Here is a 23,129-nt window from a genome sequence, read left to right on the forward strand (position 1 = left end):
ATATTTTTCTGTATGTTTACTTATGAAGCCAATATATTATGAGGACAATTAATAGATACGAACATGTCCCAGTCTCAACTCAAATATTGCTATGAATAAGATGAAAAATAATTGCTCCACTCAATCATACTAGTTTCTTCCTAAAAAGAAAAATAGACATAAGAAAATAAAATCCCAATTAATAAATAAAAATTAAAAAAATTATCATATAATATAAAATTAATTAAGTTTACTTATGTTTTAAATAAATAGTATGTATGATTTTTTTTTTTTCATATTCAAAGCGATAATTTGCACCTACCGACCAATATTAATATACCTTATGCCGCTCGTCTTCTTTTTAAACTCAAATTATGTTCGCTTTCATTAAAACATTTTTTAGTATTTGTTGCATAATAAGATGTATATTAATTTTATTGATGATTGGTTTTTATTAAAACATATTAATTTTATTAATTAAAATATTAATTATCTATTTTTAATAAATGTTATCTTCACAATCATATATTTTTATCTAGAAAATTAAATTAATAATCTTAATTAATTTTAGCTTAATTTTATATGTACTAAAGATACGTTGATACAATTTTTTTTCCTTTTGTTACATATGTCAGTTTATATTTTTTTTATTTGAATTCGTACTTTTTTTAGTTATCTTTTTTATTTTATCTATATGTTTAATATTTATGAATTAGTTTATAAATGTCTATTTTTTATTTTGAAATATTTATTTTAATTTAAAAAATAATTTTATATATATACAATACATTAATATTGGATAAATTGTTATCACCAAAATAAAATTATTTGTTAATTAAATTCCTTTGTACTTATTAATACACTTGTAATTTTTAATAATCATATTTATTATTTGTTATTAATACTTTCTGAAGTTATTATTTATATTTTAATGAATAATTTATTGTTCTTTATTTACATTTATTAATATATTTAATATCTCTTTATTATGGTCTTATGTGCTAATTAGTAGTTGATTCGTTTATTTATTTTTATGCATTTACTTATAATGTTATATATTTAACCGGCCAATTAATGCCTTGTCACACGTTTAAAATTCATTTATAGCAATTAATTAGTTCATTTTTTCCGTTTATATTTATGTTAAGATTGTTGTGAATTGATATTTTTATGATGGTGATTTTTTACTGGTGTGATCTATATTAATAGGGTTATGGGTAACATGAATAAATGTGATATTTCAGTATAATTATCGTAAAAAGTCTTGTATTTGTCAAGGTTGGTGCTAGTAATATTCTGTTTATAGTTTATGATAAAATTTATGTTAGAAATGTCTATCATATATTAATGTGATTACTTTCAAGGCAAGGCTGTCTGTTTTATTTTAATTTAATTCGATATTTTATTTATTTCTTTATTAATATGGAATATAAATAACATTTTCTCCATATGTTAATCAAATAGTTTTAAATTGTTTACATGCATCTTTCTCTGTTTCTCCATATGAAAATTTTTATTATGTGTTTTTTGTTATTTATGTTGATCAAATACTTTGAAAAACATACTCATTGATGTTACAAGGAATGTGATTTACTATGAAGAGCATTTCCTTTACTATAATTTTGGTAACAAAAGAGTCCTTTTATATTCTATGTTTTATCTAACCTCTATTTATCATTTGTTTGATTTTTATTATTTTACTCTACCCTCTACTAAAAATATATCTAATAGTTATATTCTACTTTATCCACTTTTTCTCAAACACAAATCTCTTTCCCTAAAAAGTTCTAATGATTATATCATCAAATCTATATATCTTTTCACTACTTATTCTCCAAATATTTCATACCATTTATCTTAGTTTAGTTGTATCTTAATATGAGCTTTCTCTCTACAGTTTTATTGTCTATGTCTTCTTATTGTTATTGAAGTAACTCCTAAGCAACATAATACTAATAAGATATCATATAAATAAGCTTTGTCAATAAACTCGTTGATATCTACATTAAGACTTTACCTTAGGATTTTCTACTTTTATATTGAAAGTTAAAAATGCAAAAATAATTTTTATTTTACCCTCTACTTATTGATATAATAATATTGTAAATTTGATTTTTTTTCCTCTATTACTTTTTTTCTCTTGTTTCTGATATCGTTGTTATTTAATAATTAATGATGAAACTATTTTATTTTTTTCAAAACACCATTCTCTTTCTCAATCTTACCTACAACTCCTGCTACTATGTTATGCAGTAACACATGAATAAAACTAATAATTGAAAAGTAAAAATAAGTTATAAAGATCATTAAAACTAATCCTAACATAAATAGACTTTGACCAAACTGACTCCAGAATTGAAAACAAAATATTAGACTAATCATACAACAAAATAAAAAATATAACAATAACCAAACTAAAATTAGAAGTTGGCTTAATAATTACCAATAATAACTAATTCAAGTCATAATATATCAATTAGTTTAAGTACTCGATTATACAAAACCCACGTATCATCTAGGACCCTTCACTTAAGGTGGTAGAGTATTTATGTGATGGATTCTTTTAGACTCTCTTCGTTTAAGTTAATTACTCAAATCAGCTGATTTGCAACGATGCATTTAAGATGTTATAGGCATTCTTTTGAAGAGAAATGCCTTGATTTGATAAGATGGATTTACAAAATTACATAAAATTTTTATCCCTCTTTATATAGCATATTTGAGTGAATGTAATTTGATTTTACAAATTTATCCTCATTGAAATACATCACTGCATTTTATAAGTTATTATACATTATTATTATTATTTTTATTAATTATTATTATTATTTATTTATTAATATTATTTTATTATATATAATTATTATTTTTATTATTATTATTATATATATATATAATATAATAATATATATTTATATATATAATAATAATATTTATTACTAATAATATATGTATACAATAATTAATAATTATACAAATATATATATATATAACATAATAATTAATAATATATATAATTATTATTAATAATATATGTATATAATAATTAATAATTAAAATTAAAATATTATTAAAATTTAATATTTTTTATTTTTATTTTTATTTTTATTAAAATGGTAGTTTGGTAATTTTTAAATTTTATTTACTATATTTAATTTATCACATCACTTAAATTACTTACTAACTTTCATAAAATTCATTTTCAAAAAATTCATTTATTTTACCTTCTAAATCCATTAAAAAAAACACACATATTTACCTATACAAATACACACAAATTCATCTTCACACTTTCTCCTAAATCCATCTTCTAACACTGCCTTACCAAAGTTTATCAAGAATACACAACATCCATAGAACATAAATTCGATATATTTAAAAAATTAACACTACATTTGTATTAAAATCTTAACAAGTTTATAAATATTTTTTAATATATTATTTGTTTCGACCGTAAGTCCGACAACATCATTAAATCAAGGGTTAAATATGTTTTTGGTCCTTCAAGTTTCAGTGAATTTTAAAATTAGTCCCTCATCAAAACTTTATACCAATTTAGTCCTTCAACTTTCAAAATGCGTGATTTTAGTCCTTTTAACCAAATTTTGTTAAGTTTATCTGACGTTTCAAGCACATTTCATGATAGTGTTTAAACTAACATTGAAGCAAAAATGTGTCAAACAGTGTAAATAATTTAAATACTATCATGAAATGCGCTTGAAACGTTAGATAAACTTAACAAAATTTGGTTAAAATGACTAAATTCATGCATTTTGAAAGATGAATGACTAAATTGGTCAAAATTTTTGATGAGGGACTAATTCCAAATTTCGCTGAAACTTGAGGAACCAAAAACACAATTAACCCATAAATCAACTACTCTATTCTCGATGTATTGTCCATTTTAGAACGTGAAATTCTAATTTTGTCCTTAAAAGACAAATTAAATGATGAAGATAGTATATAAATTGTGTTTGATCTCAACTTTTAAACGATGTGAGCAGTGGCGGAACTTGGACTAAAATTGTAGGGGGGCCAAATTAGATTTGTTATATATAATTTTTCTTTAGAAGAAAAACTATTCATTTTTTTTTCTCTTCATTTCCTCTTCTTAAAACAAACACACATAATAGTAGAATTCAAAAAAATATTAATATCATTCGCTATTATATCATGCTATTATATCATGATACCAATTCATGAATACCATTTTAGACAAGTCATTCGTATCTCATCAATTTGATTTGGTGGTATTGTCAAATTTGATGTCGTTTTTCCCAGATCACGTTATAATGAATTGTTAAATTCATTATATGTAACTCTAAGAACTTTAGATATTTGTTTTATATTGTCTTAAATTCTTGGTTCTTATTAAATTTCTCAAGTTTAGTTAACGTAAATGCATTTCTTTTTCATCTTCATCACAAACCTTCCTCTTTGAAAAAAAGAATCAATTTTTTTACTTTTTATCATAATCTTTCTAATATAAATTTATCACCTCTTATCTATTTAAAAAAATAAAATTTATATTCACAAATCACAATTATCACAATGCAAAACATAACAAAACTCATACTACTTTAATTAAATAAGCTATACTGTATAAATTCAAAACTTAAAAAAAAAACTACCATAGGTAGCGAAAAATACAAAATCCCTAAATTTCATAATTAAGGGTTATAATAATTTAAGAAAAATTATAATTAGGGTTCATACCAATTTCATAAAAGAATCCCTAAAATTATAATTAGGGTTTATATTAATTTGGGATAAACTTAAGTTGGAAGAAACATCCTAAAAAGAATCATAAACTAACATACATACATCATAATAAGATACTAACATTGATTTGTGAGAGATCATGCAAGAATGTATACATGAATCTCAATCTATGTGTTTCCAACCTCTATTTTCCAACCTATCTATTTGTATTTATCTCTCTTCATACACTTTCATGATAATTTACACGGTGAAAAGATCTTATAATCAGAAAAAAAACTCTAATCTCTTTTATAAATTAATGTCTCTATTAATTTATTTTATTTTATCTTTTATTATAATTTTCCATAATATAATTTTAATATAAATAATATATAATATAATTTTAAAAAATATATAAATATATATATATATATATATATAATTCAAAAAAAAATGGCTCCCACTGTCCTATCCTAGTTCCGTCCCTGAATGTGAGACTATTAGGTGTACCGGGACATTATTTATAAAATAATTAATAAGATTTTAAAATTCACATTTAAATTTTTAACATTATCTGATATTCACTAGGAGGGCTCCATCGGAAGGATACTTGAAATGTAAAAAATGTTTGGCAATGGTTGCCTGCACAGGCATGTCAAGAGTACAAGACCTTGTTTCACTCATTTTACTTGAGATGAGAGTGAATGAATTTTTCCCCTCTGAGACACGACAGATAACATTTGACGTTATGTGCAGGTCTCTGACATCTTCACTGGATCTGCCACACAACATTAACCTTCTTCTGCACCAATACCCTCAATTGCACACTGTGCCAACCAAAACACCTTCCATTCATCACCTGTTGCCGTTGCTTTTCCTCACCTTTCTTTTTTTCCACATTTGGTAATCACTATCCTTTTTCTTACGAACCTCGATTCCTCATTTGCTTCCTTACACCTTCTCTTTCACTGTCTTTCCTCTCCGTAACAATTTAACAACCAAACACTTTTCATTTTTAATCACAAACTCATTATACTATTTTCGAGAAAGGGAGATATTTCAGATAATTCCATCTAAAATAAATACAAATCCCTTTAATGAATGAAATACGCATTAGATAGTGATATTAACAATGTTTCCATCTCCTTTTTGTTTCGATGTAAACAAACAGTCACTGTTATTCCTCTAATAATACACTACACCTCCCATATACAGCTGGCAGGTGCCACAGTGTCGTTGAAAAGTGTGTATATCAATTATCATGAATTAAAGATGTTTTTTATATTATGTAATTAATTGATTTTTTTTTTCGTAAAATAGTGTTATACTGATTTCTAAATACCACTTTATACTATGTCTTAGCTTCCGGCCCACACCATGTGTCTGCCTGACCTTAGGAGTCCCAAGCAATTTTACGGAAAAACCACGTGACAAATGCAAGGGTGTGTTTCATATAATGTCTCCCAAAAAATTATTACACGATGTGGAACCCTTCTACACTGATTTTCATGACATGTACGATAAATTTTTTGAACTTCAAAAGAATCACGAAGTTAAATTATGTGTAATGTAAACATTGATTGGAGGAACGACGATGGTTTAATCTGCATCATGAAATGATTTGTGATGTCTCACAGCTCACGTCTTCCTTGTCCTATTATCGTTGGTAAGACCTACCCACCTCACCTCACTTGGTTATTCCACCGCAATACACACCTTCTTATCTCTCGCTTCATTGTTATTGGACTTATGCGTTAAGTCTCAACCTATAATTGTCCACACATATGTGTTGTACGCATCCCTCTAATGTCGATAGTAGCAGAAAACGTTACTTAAACCACTCCATCATTCAACATTGATGACAGCATCTCAAGCGTAATTAGCAACTAAGTCAGTAATAAACTCACATTCAAGCCTCTAATTTCGGCATTTGGTGTCTTAGTTTAACGCGCAACACCACAAATCGTCCCCTTCAACCCCTTGTTGCTTTCCTGTGTGACCCGGATTGAACCATACCGAGTGATTGAGTAATGAGTGGTCAAAACCTACTGCAAGTTCTTTTTTTGATACTGCCAACATAAAGCTTAGTTTTCCTCTGGAAACTGGTGTTTTCTTTTCTTCTTTGTTTCAGAATCATCGCCACCGATATCTGTTTCGGTATAAACAAGATTTTCCATATTTGAAGTGACAGAGGGCTTGCTCAAGAGGCTTTGCCAACTGAAAGTAGCTCCAAAAGGGGTAGATAAAGTGTCATGAAGAAGAGTTCCGGTTCCTCTCAGAAACTTGGTTCATTTCTAAGTCCAGGGGCACCGCACTATAGAGAGAAAAACAGCGGGAGCCAAAACGGGTGGAGCTCAGAGAGGGTGTTGCAGCCATCAAGTAGCAGCATAAGGCATCAAGCCAGTGTGGCTAACTTGACACCCTTCAACAGTGGAAGAACAGTACCATCAAAATGGGATGATGCAGAGAGGTGGATTTGTAGCCCCGTTTCGGGCTATACTAATCACAAAACTAATTCCTATGCACAACTTCATCGGCGACCCAAATCAAAAAGTGGTCCTATTGTGCCTCCAGGAAAAGGCTACTACTCCAATTACTCGCCCACAATTCCACTTCGTCAAGGTTTGGCGGTGAAAAACTTCATGATGGGTGGTTCCCCTTTTTCAACGGGGGTGTTGGCACCGGATGCTATTTCTCTTCACCATTATTATGCACATGACGCCGTTTTTGGTCCCCGTTATGACTTTGACAGTACTATGCAATGTTCTAGTCCTCTTCTCGACGATAACAGTGAAGCTATCCTCGCATCAGTGTCTAGTGCACCGGTGTGGTCAGAACTGCTGTGTGACCCATCTTCGCCTAATTCTCAAGGTATGAATACCGGAGTTCCTCTTCAGAGGCAGTGGTCTTTCTAAACTTGCATTGTATACTCTATTTAAGATGCTGAATATGTATATCAAATGGATAAAGATTAGTGAAAACTGATACGATATAGTTTATAGCCCAGTGTATGTGACTGACTTTGTTTCAGGGAATATTTAACTCCAAGTATACTGTATTCAGACATTCGTTGGTTCAATTTGGTAATATAGTTAGTGTCTTGGTGTATTTGTGGGAGAGATAACTCGATCAAAGCGAGGATAAGCTTTTCTGTTTTTGTGCAGTCACCGGATAGTTGAATATGAAAAGTTATATATTCACATATTTAAAATGTTTCAGTTAATTTCCTTTACAGATGAGAAACGAAATGGAACTAAGAATGAGGACGCATTGACATCTCTCTCTAGATGTGATAAAGGAACTCAAATGAGCCCTCCTGAAACTGAGAAAGATGCAGCAAAATCGTCACCCACTTCGACCATGAATCATGAAAATAGGCATGCTGCGAAGTTAGAGGTGAGAGATGTGGAGGTAGACAGTGAGGCTACTATTATTAGGTGGTCCAAGAGCCATGTACCCAGGCTGAGCTTGCTACCTGGTAAACACTCAAGGAGAAGGACTAGTATGGAAGCCCAACCTTCGGGTTTGGATATTGCAGAGTCAACGTTGGACTCTACCAAGTATGTTCTTTAGGTTCTTTAGATGTTTGGTGTTCTTGGGTTTGGATTTGTCCCAGATATAAAATAAATTTGGAAGATCTAATTGAGTTACTAAATGAATTCAAATTCTACTGCCATGCATGTTTTCCATTGTCTAGTATCATTATTATCAAGATATTTGAATCTCTCGAACATTCATTCAGTGATCAGAACAGATTTGATGTCGTTGTTTTGTTTTTGGCGCAGGTTTCAGAGAGAGGAATCCAAAATCATTGCATGGGAGAGTTTGCAAAAAGCCAAGGCTGAAGCTGCAATACGAACACTAGAGGTTTTTTATTCATCACAGCTTGTATATATATTGAACTTTCTCATATGATGTGTGTCCCTATTCCAACTCAAATTCGTATGCAAGATATTACATTCACTAATGGAGGCTCCGTCTCCAAACCGTAAAATGGTTGTGTCGTGTCATGCTGCATGATAAAACTACATCAGGGACATATCGAGTTTTTCTTTCCCCTAATTATGGAAGTATTTTACACAGATGAAATTGGAAAAGAAGAAATCATCGTCGATGGAAAAGATTCTAAACAAGCTGAGAAGGGCGCAGATGAAAGCTGAAAAGATGAGAAACCAAATAACTGTAGAAGAGGATCTGCAGCAGGTTTCCAAGACTCGGAAAGTATTTTCATTCCAAAAATATGTCCAGATATGGTCCCCAAAGAGCTGCTTCGGCACTCATGCTCCATGATTAATATTTAATCCAATATACAAGTCCTGAAATTTTTAAGGTTTTGCCCATAAGCACAGAAAAATAATTTAAGTTATAGGCCATTTTTATTTGCCTTAGTGAATTACAACTGCATTCTTAATGCATTTGACATTTTCGGCATTATGTACCAAACCCAATCGGGATTATTTCTGGATTACCTTTTTTTGTCCTCCATGCAACTTGTGATTCGGTATTAAACAAGACTGAAAAAAAAATGCACAACAATTTAATTTTTAATTTTATATCATATGGGCAAACCTGTCGATGGGCTTCCATCTCAATCTCAATAGACAAGATAATTTAAATTGGTGCCGATACATCATATAGATATGCGTTAAATAAAATAGAATGAGTTGGATCACATCCGTACGACATCTTCTCTACACCGTCTTTCTAATTTTTCACGTCAAATCGGAAGAAAAGCGCAAAGCTCGTATTGTTTGTATCTTCTCGTTCGCAAAATACAATATGGGCATAACTGAATAATTTATTATGGACCATACATCAGCATCTTGTCTGATAATAGACGACGAGGAACAAAATACATAGTACGAAATGTAGCATTGTTCTAGAATATAACATGTTCCCATCATCTTGCTTAGTACAAATCGATACAAGATAATATGTTCAAACGAAAGTATTTCTGGCTTACGATGGATTAAAAAAATTCAATCCACATTTCTTACAACTTCATAAATCATGATTAAATAACAGTACCACAGTTCGCAGTCACCAGTGAACTGTGTCCCTACTAGTATGGTCTATACCTCCAATCTGCTGCTCTTGATGGTCTCCCAATTCCGTAACCCCACTGCAAAAGAAAATTTATAATAAAAATCGGAAACATGAAACACTAGTTAATACTTTCAATGTTTCTTGACATATTGCCCAAATTTTCATTTCCTATACATATCGCTTATAAAATTATTAGTACGTAAATACTCACATCGTCAAAGTCTAAGCTACCGTACATCCTCCCATAAGATCGCACAGGACCGCCATATCCCCCAAAAGATTCCATCATGAAATTCCCACTGGGCCCTGCATCATCAACGGGTGTAGCCGAATCTATTGCAACCTACAGATGAAAACCACTAATCAGTAAAATCGTACTTAAACCAAAAAATATAATCAAAACACATTCACATCATGATGACATGTCATAAGGAATTCACACTGGGATTATATTTGTCTACTGTGCATATATGTTGTGTAATGCAATTACAGTAGACAGTCACGTTACATCACATAGATCTCGTTAAGAAATAACAGAACAACAAATCCACTAATTACATGTTTTCTCCTGATTTGAATGAACTATATAGTTAAGAGTCTAAAATCTAGGGAGGCTAAGAATGGGCATTTTAAAGCAGAAGAGTTCATCTCCACCCCGTACCTACACAGATTCCATTCCACCACATCTATACATCTAAATTTAAATCAAAGAAAAATGAACAAACAGAAACTTATAGCAGCTGAAAGTTGGTAGTAATGCAAGCCCGCAGCAAATTTAAATTAAAGTACCTGATGCCCACAAATCTCATGAGACCTACGTGAGACACGATCTGCTACACCATCTTCAGCAAAAGTAACAAATCCAAAACCTCTGTGGCCTGTTCTCTTAGGATCCTACCCAAAAAATAGGCAGTTAAGTTAACAAAGCTTTGTCAAACTCGTACATGCATTTTTTTAATATCTTATCCTTGCAACATAAACATATATGCATTTTTTAATATCTTACCCTCGGAACATAAACATCTAATATACGGCCAAATCTTCCAAAATATTGACGAAGATCCTCTGAAGATGCTTCTGGGGGAAGACGACCAACGAAAATTTTTTTACTAGTTCTACGAGCAGGTTCTCCCCCTATTTCACAAAATATGCCAGACAGTCACTAACTAGTATGAAGCCACTGAAGTCATTTAATTGAACACTGGTGCTTGCATGCTTACGTCCATAAATTGGGCCAGGATGATCATACAAAGTAGGAGTACCAAGTGCTGCATATCTAGTGGCTGCAGAAATGTAAGCATTGTATGCACCATATCCTCCTCCCTGTGGTGGCATTCTGCTGCCAATTGGCTTAAAGTCTTCATCCTGGAAAAAGAAATATATAATCTTATTTAACTAAAAGGATAAGGAACTTTTAAATTTTAAATAATAAAATGTCCTTTTAATAATAAAACAGTACACTTGGGTAGCAAATTCGCTATTAATATTTCATTAATTTGAATAAAATTGTCTTGGTTATTACTCTGAAATTTCCCAAAACTATTCTACAGTAAAATGACAACCCATAAAAAAATAAAAACTCTTGCCTTCGGTGTTGCTCGATCAACCACCACCGCAGAACCTCCCAGTTCATGGGTTTCTGACATCAAATTCTCCACAGAATCTGTACAACAAAACATGTTCCTTACAGTGATCGGGACATCCATTCCACAATATTTCAGAAGTCCAAAAACCAAAATAGTAAACAAAAATACTGCACGTATGTAAAATTCCAAGGGATACCCAAGATCCCAGATGACTAAAGCAGATAAAATATGTAGAAACTTAAAATTAGAGCACACAGGCTGATATAGACGCCAACCTGCACTTGCAAAAGTGATGAAACCAATTCCACGATGTGTTTTGGAACCTTGATCCTGTAGGAAGAAATGGTAAAGTGTCCATAATTAAGAAAAATGTACAGCACACGACAGTCTGCAGTTTATGTGCACAGCCATAGATGCAAATTCAACAGCGAGCATGCATACAAAAAAGAATTAAATATACATACAAACCGCATTTAAATTATGTATTATGTATAACGATCAAATAGGAGTAACGTACCTTTGGCATGTACAGATCTGTTATATCACCATACTTCTCAAAATGACTGAAAGAAAAAGAAAAGGAATATAAGGTTGCGATACTATTGTATAAATTTAAGTCAACACAAGAATATATTACTAAAGAAAAAAAAAATCCTCGGTGGATTATCATAATGAAAATCTTACAAACTCATACCTTCGGAAAGCAGCTTCTGTTACTGATTGTGGAATCCTGGCTACAAATATTCTAGTAACTTTTTTCACTGGTGCCCTCATTTCCTCCTTTAATATGAAAGCATTACAAGAATGAGTAGTACTATCATAAGATATGGTTATTATATTTTGGATAAAATGCAAACCAGGAATGAAGCAGAATAGATTTCAAGTTTCGGATTGAAATTTGGTTATAACCTTCGGTGTGGCCACTTTGACTTCCAGCGTCCTATTACCAAGAATATGTTCACTTGATAATACTTCCTGCGGCCAGAAGATCATCCAAATCATGATATAGCATGTAGACATTATATAAGGGTGTATCAAATGAGAGGTAGAGATATGAGAAGGAGCTAATCTTGACTATACAACTCCCCCTCTCTGTAAAGGGACTACCTTAGCATCATCCACTGAAGCAAATGTAACATATCCAAAACCACGAGACCTTCCAGTTGACCGCTCCTAAAATAAATAAGGCAGATTATGTTACTTTTTTCTCTACCACAACCTTTAGACATCAAATTTGGTCAACGAAGGAACTTTTTATGTATTTACTCTGATAGTACAAGAACACTAAACTAATTTTATTTTTGAGGAGCAGAATGGATGTTTACTCGAAATGGATTAATATTACTGAAGCTTAGAGCCTAAGAACATGGCAGTTGGATGGACAAAACATCTTCAAAAGCAGTATAAAGAATTCAACCCCTCTTCCTCTTTAATTTTTTTTCTTGAGAAAAAAAAATGTAAGCACCAGGGGCTTTTAATTAAATTCAACGCCAATAGGAATACAGACAGGATGAAGTAAAATTACAGCGGATAATTGAAACACACGCACATATTGTTTATTGCATTTAAGTATCGACACGTTAGACGAGTATAAACAGAACATGAAATAACAACACAACAGAAAAATGGAAAGCAACGGCTAACCTTCATTACAATGCAATCTTCCAGCTCCCCAAATTTGCTCATATATTCCCTTAATCCTTCAGTATCGACATCCCACGGAATTCCCAAAACCTAATATGCAATTTAAAAGAACAGGAATCGAGAAAAAAATATCAAACGATATCATTTTGCTTGTTATAATGAACATGTAAGCATACGAGTAGGGAAGAAATAAGAAAATTGAACGAGCACGACTAACCACAAGCTTTCGCTGCTCCATTAAAATCTTCAACAAATCACAATGAAAGAGAACGGAAGGCTGTGGATGGAAAAATCCCTGTCCACCACTCTGAGAATAAAAAGAAAAAAGAAAAAAGGGGGGGAAATAATCTATCCACCTCCTCCTCCTCTTGGGGTAATGGAATCTCTCAGCAGAGCACTCAGCGCTCTCAACCCTCTCTCTCTCAAATTCTCACACTCGCCGCCTGCACATAACAAGCACACTTCTTTCTCACACACAAATATCGTCGTCATCATCATCATCAGCATCATCATCATATACTACCAAATGAAAATCAGCTTTTTGGGGGGTTGGAGTTCTACTGTAAAGGAAAACAGAGATCTATTACAAATTGAAAAAGAATTCGGTGAATTAGGCGCTCACTGACCTTGGTGAATACGAAATTGAAAACCCTAAATCGAAGATCTTCCTCTCTCGCTAGCCCTCCCTATCTCTCCTCCTTCCTCTCCCGCTCGTGACGCTTTTTCGCTCCGTCCCCTCTTTGGTTTATCGGGCCATCATAAACATGCCCACTTCTCGATCTCTATCTATGAATTGGGCTGGGCCGAGTCAGACCCGGTTTAGGGTGGAACCAAGTATTAACCAAACCATTTAAATACATTCTTTCCTATGACTAATTATTTATTTTTAAAAATCTTTAATTATATACATTACTATGATAAATTCTGTAATTTTGTTTACAAAAAAAATTCTACTAATAAATTATAAGTTAATCTTAAACTTATTTAAATTGTTAAGTAAAATATCATTAAACTTGAGAATTATTGAAAAAAAAGTAATAAATAAACTAAAATAAAATATTTTAGACAACATAGCATTTGTGACAAAATAAATAAATATAACACATCCTTAAACTATGATGAATGTGTTAATGGCATGCAGATCATCTTGTGGGATAATTCTCAAATATGGGAATGAATTTTTTATTTGTGGATTTTCTCAATTTCTTGTTCTTTTGTCCTTTGGATTTCGAAATTGTGGTATCTTTTCATCAAAAGATGCTATCTTCATCCCTTGTTATGATTTAGGGTTAAAGCTATTCATGTCCTTCATATTTACCATTGTATGACTGAGTATACACTTTTTATAATTATTTTATGGAATTATTTTTATGCTCAAAAGTAATGTCATAATATCATAATTTTTCTCCTAAAAAAATAACTATTGTAAACATGAAAGCATACACAGAAAATATATATGTGCTTATTTTTATCCTGATAAAATTATTTATTTATATGCAATGTCACATTGTTAATATAAATCCATATTTATAATTTAACTTTTAATAAGGGCAAGCCTGGGCAATTAATTGTTTTAATATAAACTAACTACTGTGAAATTAAAATTCAAAATTAATTTTTTAACATAACTCTAAATAAACCTTATGATTAACTATTGAAATCAAGTCCCGAAACGCTTTGAGAAAGATGATATTGAGAAAGGATATAAAATTTCCAAACACTAATACATATAACTAGTGGCATTTTTGTGTCTTCAAGACGTGGAACAAGCATTTACCAAAAAAAGAGGTGAAATGGAGAACTTGGCATTAGCCTCATTAATGACAAACCATGCAGAAACATGAAACAGACTTTAAGACTGGGTAGCTAATTAAGGAAATACTAGTAGTGAGTTGCATGGACGCATCAATCACTCTGTTCTGAAGTGCTTTTCAATTGCTCCGAGAAGAGTGGAATTAATATAATCTTGTGTACCATGAGCAGGTAAGCCAGGTAGCACTAAACCAAATAATCTGAATCCAAACAGAAACCATCCTTCTCTGTAGTGAGGTCCATGTTTGTAGGCAATGGTAAAGCTCCTTAATAGTTCCAAAGCAGCATTGAACACCATTGGTATCACACACCATGGCGAGAAGTAATTCTTGTTCGGCTCTTCTTCCAAAACCTGCAATAATCAAACAACTTGTTCATTCTTCGGTTCACCTTGTTCTTTTGATCCGTGCATGTTGTCAAAAAAACCATTTTGCAATCCAGATATATACCACTTTCTTTTGAATAGTTTTCTAATCACATCGTTTTCACTTTTTTGATTTGAAGTATTACTGCATCATTATATATTGTTAAAATCAAATGGGTTGTTAAGTGGATGTGTTCTTTCTTTAGTTTCAAATAATTTGAAGTATCAAATAATGAATTTTCTTTAGTTTATATCAAGTTCGACTCAAGTCAATTTTTTTCAAAAATAAATATATAATTCAAAAAAGGAGAAAGTACTTACTTTGAGTTCATAGCGCCTGTTAAAGAAAAGGCAGACCCCAAAGTGCTTGAACAGCAAGTCCTTATCATCGTAGGGCAACCTCGGAACTATGTCGTTGCAATAAACAAACCTGCAATACCTAATGGAATTCTCCTTCAAATTTTTTTTCATGAAGTTCGCATATGCTTCGTCTCCAACTCTAGGTTGCCCAAACGTGTAGATCCCTTCCAACCTCTCTATCAGCAACTTCTCATCATGCAAGAACATGATCGTAGGGAACAGAATAGCGAGTGCTCCTCCCAAACTGTGACCCGTAATAATGAACTTTGCATTGGGGTTTTCACTCAAACCTTTCCTTAAAATGTCTCTGATAACATAGTAGGCCAACGGGGGAAGATTTTCGTCCCTTTGAATCTCCACAGGCCACCCCTCGTTTTTCTGTAACCCTAAAGCTTTCATAAAGCCACCGTGAACTTTTCCGACGCCGGGAATCCCATACCACGAGATGTCAAGGTCAGTGCACCAAGCATCTGCATCAAAGGGTTCCGTTCCTCGGAAAGCCACAACGTAAGTATCGCGCTGCTCGTGCTTGTCCAAAAGAATCAACACTTGGGTTGTGGCCTTTCCTTGAGATTCTGCCATGTCAATGCAACCAAAGGTGGATACAAGAGTTTAGTTCTTATCCTTTTTCATTATTGAATGTGTGAATAGACTTCTAAATTTTCAATTCATACTCTTTTTAAATTACCTTTAATTATATTTATTGATAATAATCGTTAAATTTAGAGATAAAAGCATATTTTTGAAATAGTAATATTAAATGTGATTTAGGAAACTAATTAAAATTTGATATTTAAGTCACCATATTATTTCTTTTGCTAGTACGTTAAGACATGCAAATGAGATTGGTTATTTGCAGTTCTTACCATTCCAACAATCAAAAAAGCCCACGAATTCCATCTGTAAGAGGTCACAAGTCACAAACAAAATCAATTAAGAATGCATCGCAAACTGAGGAAAAGACAGAGAATGTAAAGAGGGAAAAGAAAAAAAGCTATTATTTTACCTTCCAATGAGTTTTGACCAGATATTTAAGGTAAGCCACATTCTCGTAGGAAGCTTTTGAAGCCATCATAGCTAATGAAACATAGTACCTGCAGTCATCACGCTTGATAGCATCCAACTTTACTCGCGCATCCAAATTTCCAATACAAGACAAATAATTTTGTGCGTTACGATCTGGGACGACCAAGTGACCTGTTTTGTTTAAATTTTAGTTCATGAGATTTGATACAAGTTAATCATCTTTGAGTGGATAATTCATACTTTTGTTTGGTTGCATCATTTTTATTTAACCGCGTTAAAATGAACAATTAAGAGAATAAACAATATCAATCATAGCATGAACAGTACAAGTTATTATTCTATTAGTTGATAATTTCGAGGAGTGTTTTTTGTTCATTACTGTTATTACACGTGGATACGAAAATAAATAAATAAAACAATGGAAGCGACTACCCATAATTGATGATGGGACTTGATTGCGTAGGAGATTTATTATACTATTTTATATTAAATCACGCTTTTCACACAACTATTCACTATTTCGTGAGTGGCCCCACTTGCTTTTGTTTATTATAATTTTATTTTATTTCTTATCAAACAACTGAACTTTTTTTATCTTTATACTTTCTTTCCCCCCTTAATAAATGTAACTTAAAATTAAATATAAAGTGAAAAAAATACTGAAAAGAAGTACAAAAGTTTATGTGTGGGTTATAAAAAATGAGAAAATGAATAAACTAAAACATATGAAGCTTATATTTTATTTCTTTTCAATTTTATATATTTCCACTCTCTTATTTTTCAATTCATTTTATATTTCCCTGTCCCCAATTGTAATGAGTTATGGGTCAACGGGAGAAAAGATATGAAAGATAATTTGTCTATATAATAAAAAAAATTATTTATTATTACAAGAAAGTTCTGGCAAGTGGCCCACCTCTCCAAATGTTCCTCAATGAGACTGCGACAAGTTGTGGGTTAATTTGGCGTATAGTGTTATTTCCACCCAACCAAATCTTTTTATGTAAATAAACAATGTTGGAAAATGAGATTGGAGTTTCAACTGGCTCACAATTTTTTTATTCAGAAACTTATTGAACTTTGAATTTAACCTAAACTTTTAAATATATGAGATAAGATTATATCAACTTCAATATCTATATAAAATATATCAATCATAATGTACATTAAAGTGATGACAAAACTCGTATTTATCTAATACAAAAATAAAAAAATAGATATGATCGATATCATATTATACTCACATTATTTATGAAAAAAAATATATCATCAACGCATATTATATAATTACTTGTTTAAAAAACATACTTCATAAATAACATAGAATATTGGATCCAGCTAGAATGTATAATCCACTATTTCTAAACCCAAAAATATTGAATCAGTAGCAGAGAAATCACAACTATGAAGAAGACTAAGAAATGGATGATTTTCTATTATCTTTGGGTTTTTCCAGTGTGTCTTTTTTTTATGATTTTAAAATATATATTTCAAAATACCATTCTATTTTAAAATTATCGTACAGAGATGATATTAAAAACTCAATAAATAAATAAATAACTGGACTCGAAAAAAAAAACAATAAAGAATCTGAAATTGGAAACGACCTTGGAAGACGATCTGATTTGATTCTGAATGACCGAGTAACTACTCTTTCTAGGACAAAGAAAAACGATAGATGGATGCAGATTTCTTCACAAAAATTTTCACAGTGGGTAAAAGAAAGAGACTAGTGGGGGTTTTAGCTTTGCACAAAACAGTGGATGAAGCAAATGAATCTGATCGATGTGGCAAACATTTTTGTTGAGTTAAGAAGACAAAACACCAGAAATGTAAAATTACAAAGAGCCTCAGATCTATCGAAGATACATTCAAAGAAATTACCTGAGAGGAAGTTCACGAAAATCATGATGAAACCGCCGTTAAGGTAAATGAGGTTGATGACGAACTCGATGAAAGAGCCGAATAACGCAAGTGGCTTGGCGAGGAGCAATAGAAGCTTCTGCAGCACGACGGAGACGAAGATAAGCCATCTGTGGCGGAAGCTTCCCTCGTAATCTCCTTCGGCCTTGCTGTCCACAAATTTTCGGTTTCTCAAGTTTCGGGAATACAGCACATGAAGAAGATCGAAGAAACCAGCTTCTTTTGGGTTCAGCAACATATAACTGTCAACAATACCCTTGTTGCAGCTGCCATTGGGTTCGCTCGCCATGGGTAACAACAAGCTCCACAAGTAAGAAGAAGAAGGGGCAAATGATAAAGCTCGTGTCCCTTTAATATTTATAATTGCGATTTTCAGAATGACAAAGCTCGTGTCTTTTTGCAACCTTTTTTTTTATTCAATTTAGTTAGTGTGAAATAAAATGGACCGGTAACCCTAAAAATAAAAATACAGTTTGAATGTACAAAGAAATTAACCTTTTTTTAATAAAATAATTTGAAAAAATAAAACAATGACTTAAAAGATAATTTATTCAATCATTCATATATGATGCTTTTGAATATTTCATCAAACAAGTACTATAGGATTTTTTACTTTTAATGTTATCAAATTAGATAAACTAATCCTATACTTTTTTTCTAACTATAATATCCTTACAGATACTGTGTAGGTGACAAACATGGAGCACGATAATATTGTTGGTGGATTCTGCAAGTGCAGAGAGGTGATATTTTTGTTTTTAGTATCTTTCTTCCCACTTGTTATGAGTATTGAAAAGATAAAACTAAAACATTATTATTTTTTATAAATCAAATTTAGTTTATACACGAATTGAAAATATAATCTTAAAAACAACATTTAAAATCTTCTGGAAATAAGCTAGTTTTAAATTTTATTTTATTTTATTTTAAAACATCTATAAAAGGAGTTTGTGTATGATATAACTTTAAATAGTACTAATATTTTTGTGTGTAAATGAAGTATGACTTCTGGAAGAGAAATTTATGTATAAACTAGCTAAATCGGCTTACAAATATATCATATTATTTTTTTAATATAAAAGATCTTATCTTATTGGAACTTTTAATCTCTTTAATTTTAACTTCTTTCACACTTTTCAGAGTTAGGTGGCCAAGTGGCACGTTGAAGGACAAAATAACATAATAAATTCGTGCAAACTGTTTTTTAATGCATACAAATATATTATCTTGTGAAAAATGGGTTTTTTAATTTATTCTTTCGAAATGTTTTGATGCGCGTAAATAATTATAAAAAAAAACAATCATTTTTAAAATAATACAACTTGTTAGTGTACAAGTTAGCGTGTTCTTCAATAAGTATTATACAAGTTAGCTCGTGAGTATTATTTTGTCGATTTCCTTAGGAGTTTTTTAATACAAGATACTTCCAAAAATATACCTTACTTTGCATAACTTACTTTTTTAAGTTTAATGACTCATTTTGTTTCATTATTTTATTTATCATTACAATTTTATCCCATTATTAATTAAAAGTTTCTATTTAGTTTGACTTCTTTTCATGAACATGTTTAGGGGTGCTGCTAAACGTGCGAATCCGATGAAGGTTTATGGTGAACTTAAATAAAATAACACTTTAGTTACAAGCATAATCATGTCAACAACCATAATTATTACATCCCTATCATTTTAAATTATTTCATTAAACATAAGATATTTTAAAGATAATATGAAGCTAAATTATTTCTATTAGATAAAATAGAACTATTGTCTTTCCGGTTGAAAAATTCATTTTGTGTTGGAATAAATAAAATAAAAATTAATACGTTACAAAAGTTCATAATTAACTGTTAAATAAATTTATTTTATTTTATTTAAATAAAAATATATTCATAAATATAATACAATTATATTTAATATTTTATTTAATATACAGTAATAAAAAATTTAAAAATAATTAAATAATTACATTTTAATGTCTTTAAAACCTGAAATATAATTAAATATTAAAAATTTAAATTAACAAAAAAAATATTAAATATCTAAAAAGTCTATATAAAAGATAATTAGAATATGAATTTGAAACTTAATTAATTTTTTTTTCTAATTTATTGATAATATTTTGAAACATTCATGTTAACTTCATAAAATATCTTGCATTAAATAAACAGATAATATTTTAATATCTAAAATTATTAATTATAAAGATATAAAGTTAAAAAAATTTGATGAAAATTTTAGAAATTTAAAAGTATTTATATTTTATTATAAAAATATTAATCAAAAATTTAAAAAATTTATCTGTTATATAAATTCATATTATTTTAATTAATAAGATTAATTATTTTGGTCTGAATATAAAAATGATAGATTCATATATCACTAATTTATAATAAGTGAGTTTTGGTTAATTCTCGATAAAAAAAATAAAAACTGTGAAGAACACCTTAAATTAACTGGGAGGATTTGAGGACATTATGACTATTAGTTAATTTTTGAGCACCGTGTTTTTGTTTTATTTGAATTTCGTAAAATGTGAAGAGCACATGATAAATCACTGATATAAACAATTTTTATGCTTTCTAAACCTTTATATAAACAAACTTTGATATTGATGCATGAAATTTTAAAGTTCTCCCCCGAAGTTCCACAACAACTAAAATTAACATTATTTAAAGAATTAAGGTGATGTTAATGAGTGGCATAACAGCATTGGTTAAAAATAATTAACAAATATTAAATTTTATAAAAATTTATAATTAATTATGATATTAAATAAAATTTGATTTAATAATTATTAATGTAATTATATTTTATTTTATTTAAAAAATAAAAATATTCATAAAAAGTAAGTTAGATTTAATATTGTTTTTAATATTTATCAATAAAATTAAAAAATAATTAAATAATAAAATAACTATATTTTAATGTTATTAAAAATTAAAATATAATTTATCATTTTAAATTTTAAATTAAAAAATAATAATATTAAACATATAAATATTTAAAAAAAACAATTAAAGTACTAATTTAATACTTGATTAAATTTTGTTTTTCCTACTTCTCGTTAACCTTTTATAATATTCCTCTTAATTTAATAATATCTATTGTTTTAAAGAAATACATAATATTTCTATATCAAAATTTATTCATTATAATTACATAAAAATAACAATATGTCATGGAAATATATTTTATTATTTTTAGTAAAGAGCTAAAAAATTCCAATGCTTATTTTTATATCATAGACTCGTTGTTTAAAATTTACAAAGATATTTTTATAAAATTGTATATATACAATTATATTATTTTAATTAATCAATTTATTATTATAATTTTTAATATAAAAATATGGACCAATATATATTTATTATTTCTTAATTAGTATTTAGAATATTATTTAACATCCCTAAATAAAAAAAATAAAAATCCAACAAAAACAACTTATTAGTGGTCGACATTGTTTAAGTTTGGTCAATAAAAATTTTGAAAAAATAATCACAGTTATCGACTTTTGTGATTTGATTACCATTTTTCAAATAATTTATTTTAATTTATAATAAAATGTGTCAACTTGTCTGTATAGGGCATACTTATTATTATAAAAGATGGTAAATAGATTTAAGACAAAAAATTTATTTAATTATGGTCGACAGAATAAGACTTTAATTACAACTAGTGTAAACACAGGCGCTATCGCGCCTGTGTGTGTATTTTTTAAATATGAATGATATTATATTAGTAGATGATAATAGTATAATGTTATTAAGTTAATATATAAAATAAATGTATATTTATTAAAAATAAAATGAAATAAATAGAGAGAATAATTGTTGATGAATAAAAAAAAAGATAAACAGTTTTATAAAAAATAGATAAAAATAATTATTAATTTTAAAAAATTAATAAATAATAATATTATAAAGGGTATGTTTGGTATTATGAAATGTGGACACAAAAGAAGAATCCTCTTTTATATATTGTTATAGATTATAGTCATGTCCATAACCATAATTATTACATCACTGTCATTTTCCATTATTTTATTAAACATCAAGTTATTTTAAAGAAAAAATGAAACTAAATTATTTTTATTAAAATAGAAATCAGATAAAATAAAACTGTTGTCTTTTTCCGATTGAAAAAATTATTTTATGTTAATACAAATAAATAAAATATATTAATTAAGAATAATTAATTTACAATTAAATTTTATAAAAGATATTAAATAAGTGCGATGTTAAATAAATTATGATTTAATAATTATTATTGTAATTATATCTTATTTAAAAAATAAAGATATTTATAAGAATTATACGGTTTAATATTTTATTTAATACATATTAATAAAAAATTTGAAAGTAATTAAATAATTATATTTAATATAATTAAATGAAAAATATTTAAATTAACAAAAAATAAACAAAAAATTGTGTTAAATATTTAAAAGACTTAAAAATAATAATTAAAATATAAATTTAAGACTTAATTAAGTTTTTTTCTTAACTTATCGATAATTTTTGGTAACATTATATTAACTTAAAAATATCTTCTATATAAAATAAACAGATAAAATTTTAATATTTAAAATTATTAATTATAAAAACATTAACTTACCGAAATAAAAAATTAATTACTTAAAATTTTAAGAGAATTGACAAGTTTATATTTATATTTTTACAAACATTTTT

At 29.2% G+C, this 23,129-nt stretch overlaps 3 protein-coding genes across 4 annotated transcripts; 1 reads left to right on the forward strand and 2 right to left on the reverse strand.

Moving 5' to 3' along the window:
• The first annotated feature begins 6,371 nt into the window (after positions 1–6,371).
• LOC114173585 lies at positions 6,372–9,165 on the forward strand. Its single transcript, XM_028058072.1, has 4 exons — positions 6,372–7,551; positions 7,916–8,240; positions 8,466–8,547; positions 8,764–9,165. The coding sequence occupies exons 1-4, from the start codon at positions 6,933–6,935 to the stop codon at positions 8,968–8,970; spliced, it is 1,233 nt and encodes a 410-aa protein (XP_027913873.1). The 5' UTR covers positions 6,372–6,932; the 3' UTR covers positions 8,971–9,165.
• Positions 9,166–9,460: 295 nt separating this feature from the next.
• LOC114173586 (RNA-binding protein Musashi homolog 2) lies at positions 9,461–13,764 on the reverse strand. 2 transcript variants are annotated; one of them, XM_028058073.1, is made up of 14 exons: positions 13,583–13,764; positions 13,174–13,399; positions 12,957–13,046; positions 12,420–12,485; positions 12,222–12,287; positions 12,007–12,092; positions 11,830–11,875; positions 11,588–11,642; positions 11,313–11,389; positions 10,947–11,091; positions 10,733–10,860; positions 10,516–10,620; positions 9,938–10,069; positions 9,461–9,802 (listed from the first exon to the last, which is right to left on the reverse strand). In XM_028058073.1, exons 2-14 carry the CDS (start codon positions 13,192–13,194, stop codon positions 9,743–9,745), a joined length of 1,077 nt encoding a protein of 358 aa, XP_027913874.1. In that variant the 5' UTR covers positions 13,195–13,399; positions 13,583–13,764; the 3' UTR covers positions 9,461–9,742. The 2 variants fall into 2 exon arrangements, with proteins under 2 accessions (XP_027913874.1, XP_027913875.1); XM_028058074.1 differs by having other exon boundaries at positions 13,174–13,714.
• An 854-nt stretch (positions 13,765–14,618) lies between these two features.
• Positions 14,619–18,730, reverse strand: LOC114173893. The gene is made up of 5 exons (XM_028058561.1): positions 18,403–18,730; positions 16,499–16,689; positions 16,359–16,392; positions 15,454–16,067; positions 14,619–15,120 (listed from the first exon to the last, which is right to left on the reverse strand). The coding sequence occupies exons 1-5, from the start codon at positions 18,728–18,730 to the stop codon at positions 14,866–14,868; spliced, it is 1,422 nt and encodes a 473-aa protein (XP_027914362.1). The 3' UTR covers positions 14,619–14,865.
• Between the last annotated feature and the right edge of the window lie 4,399 nt (positions 18,731–23,129).

Source organism: Vigna unguiculata, chromosome 2, assembly GCF_004118075.2.
Source record: "Vigna unguiculata cultivar IT97K-499-35 chromosome 2, ASM411807v1, whole genome shotgun sequence".
NCBI classification, from domain to species: Eukaryota; Viridiplantae; Streptophyta; class Magnoliopsida; order Fabales; family Fabaceae; genus Vigna; species Vigna unguiculata.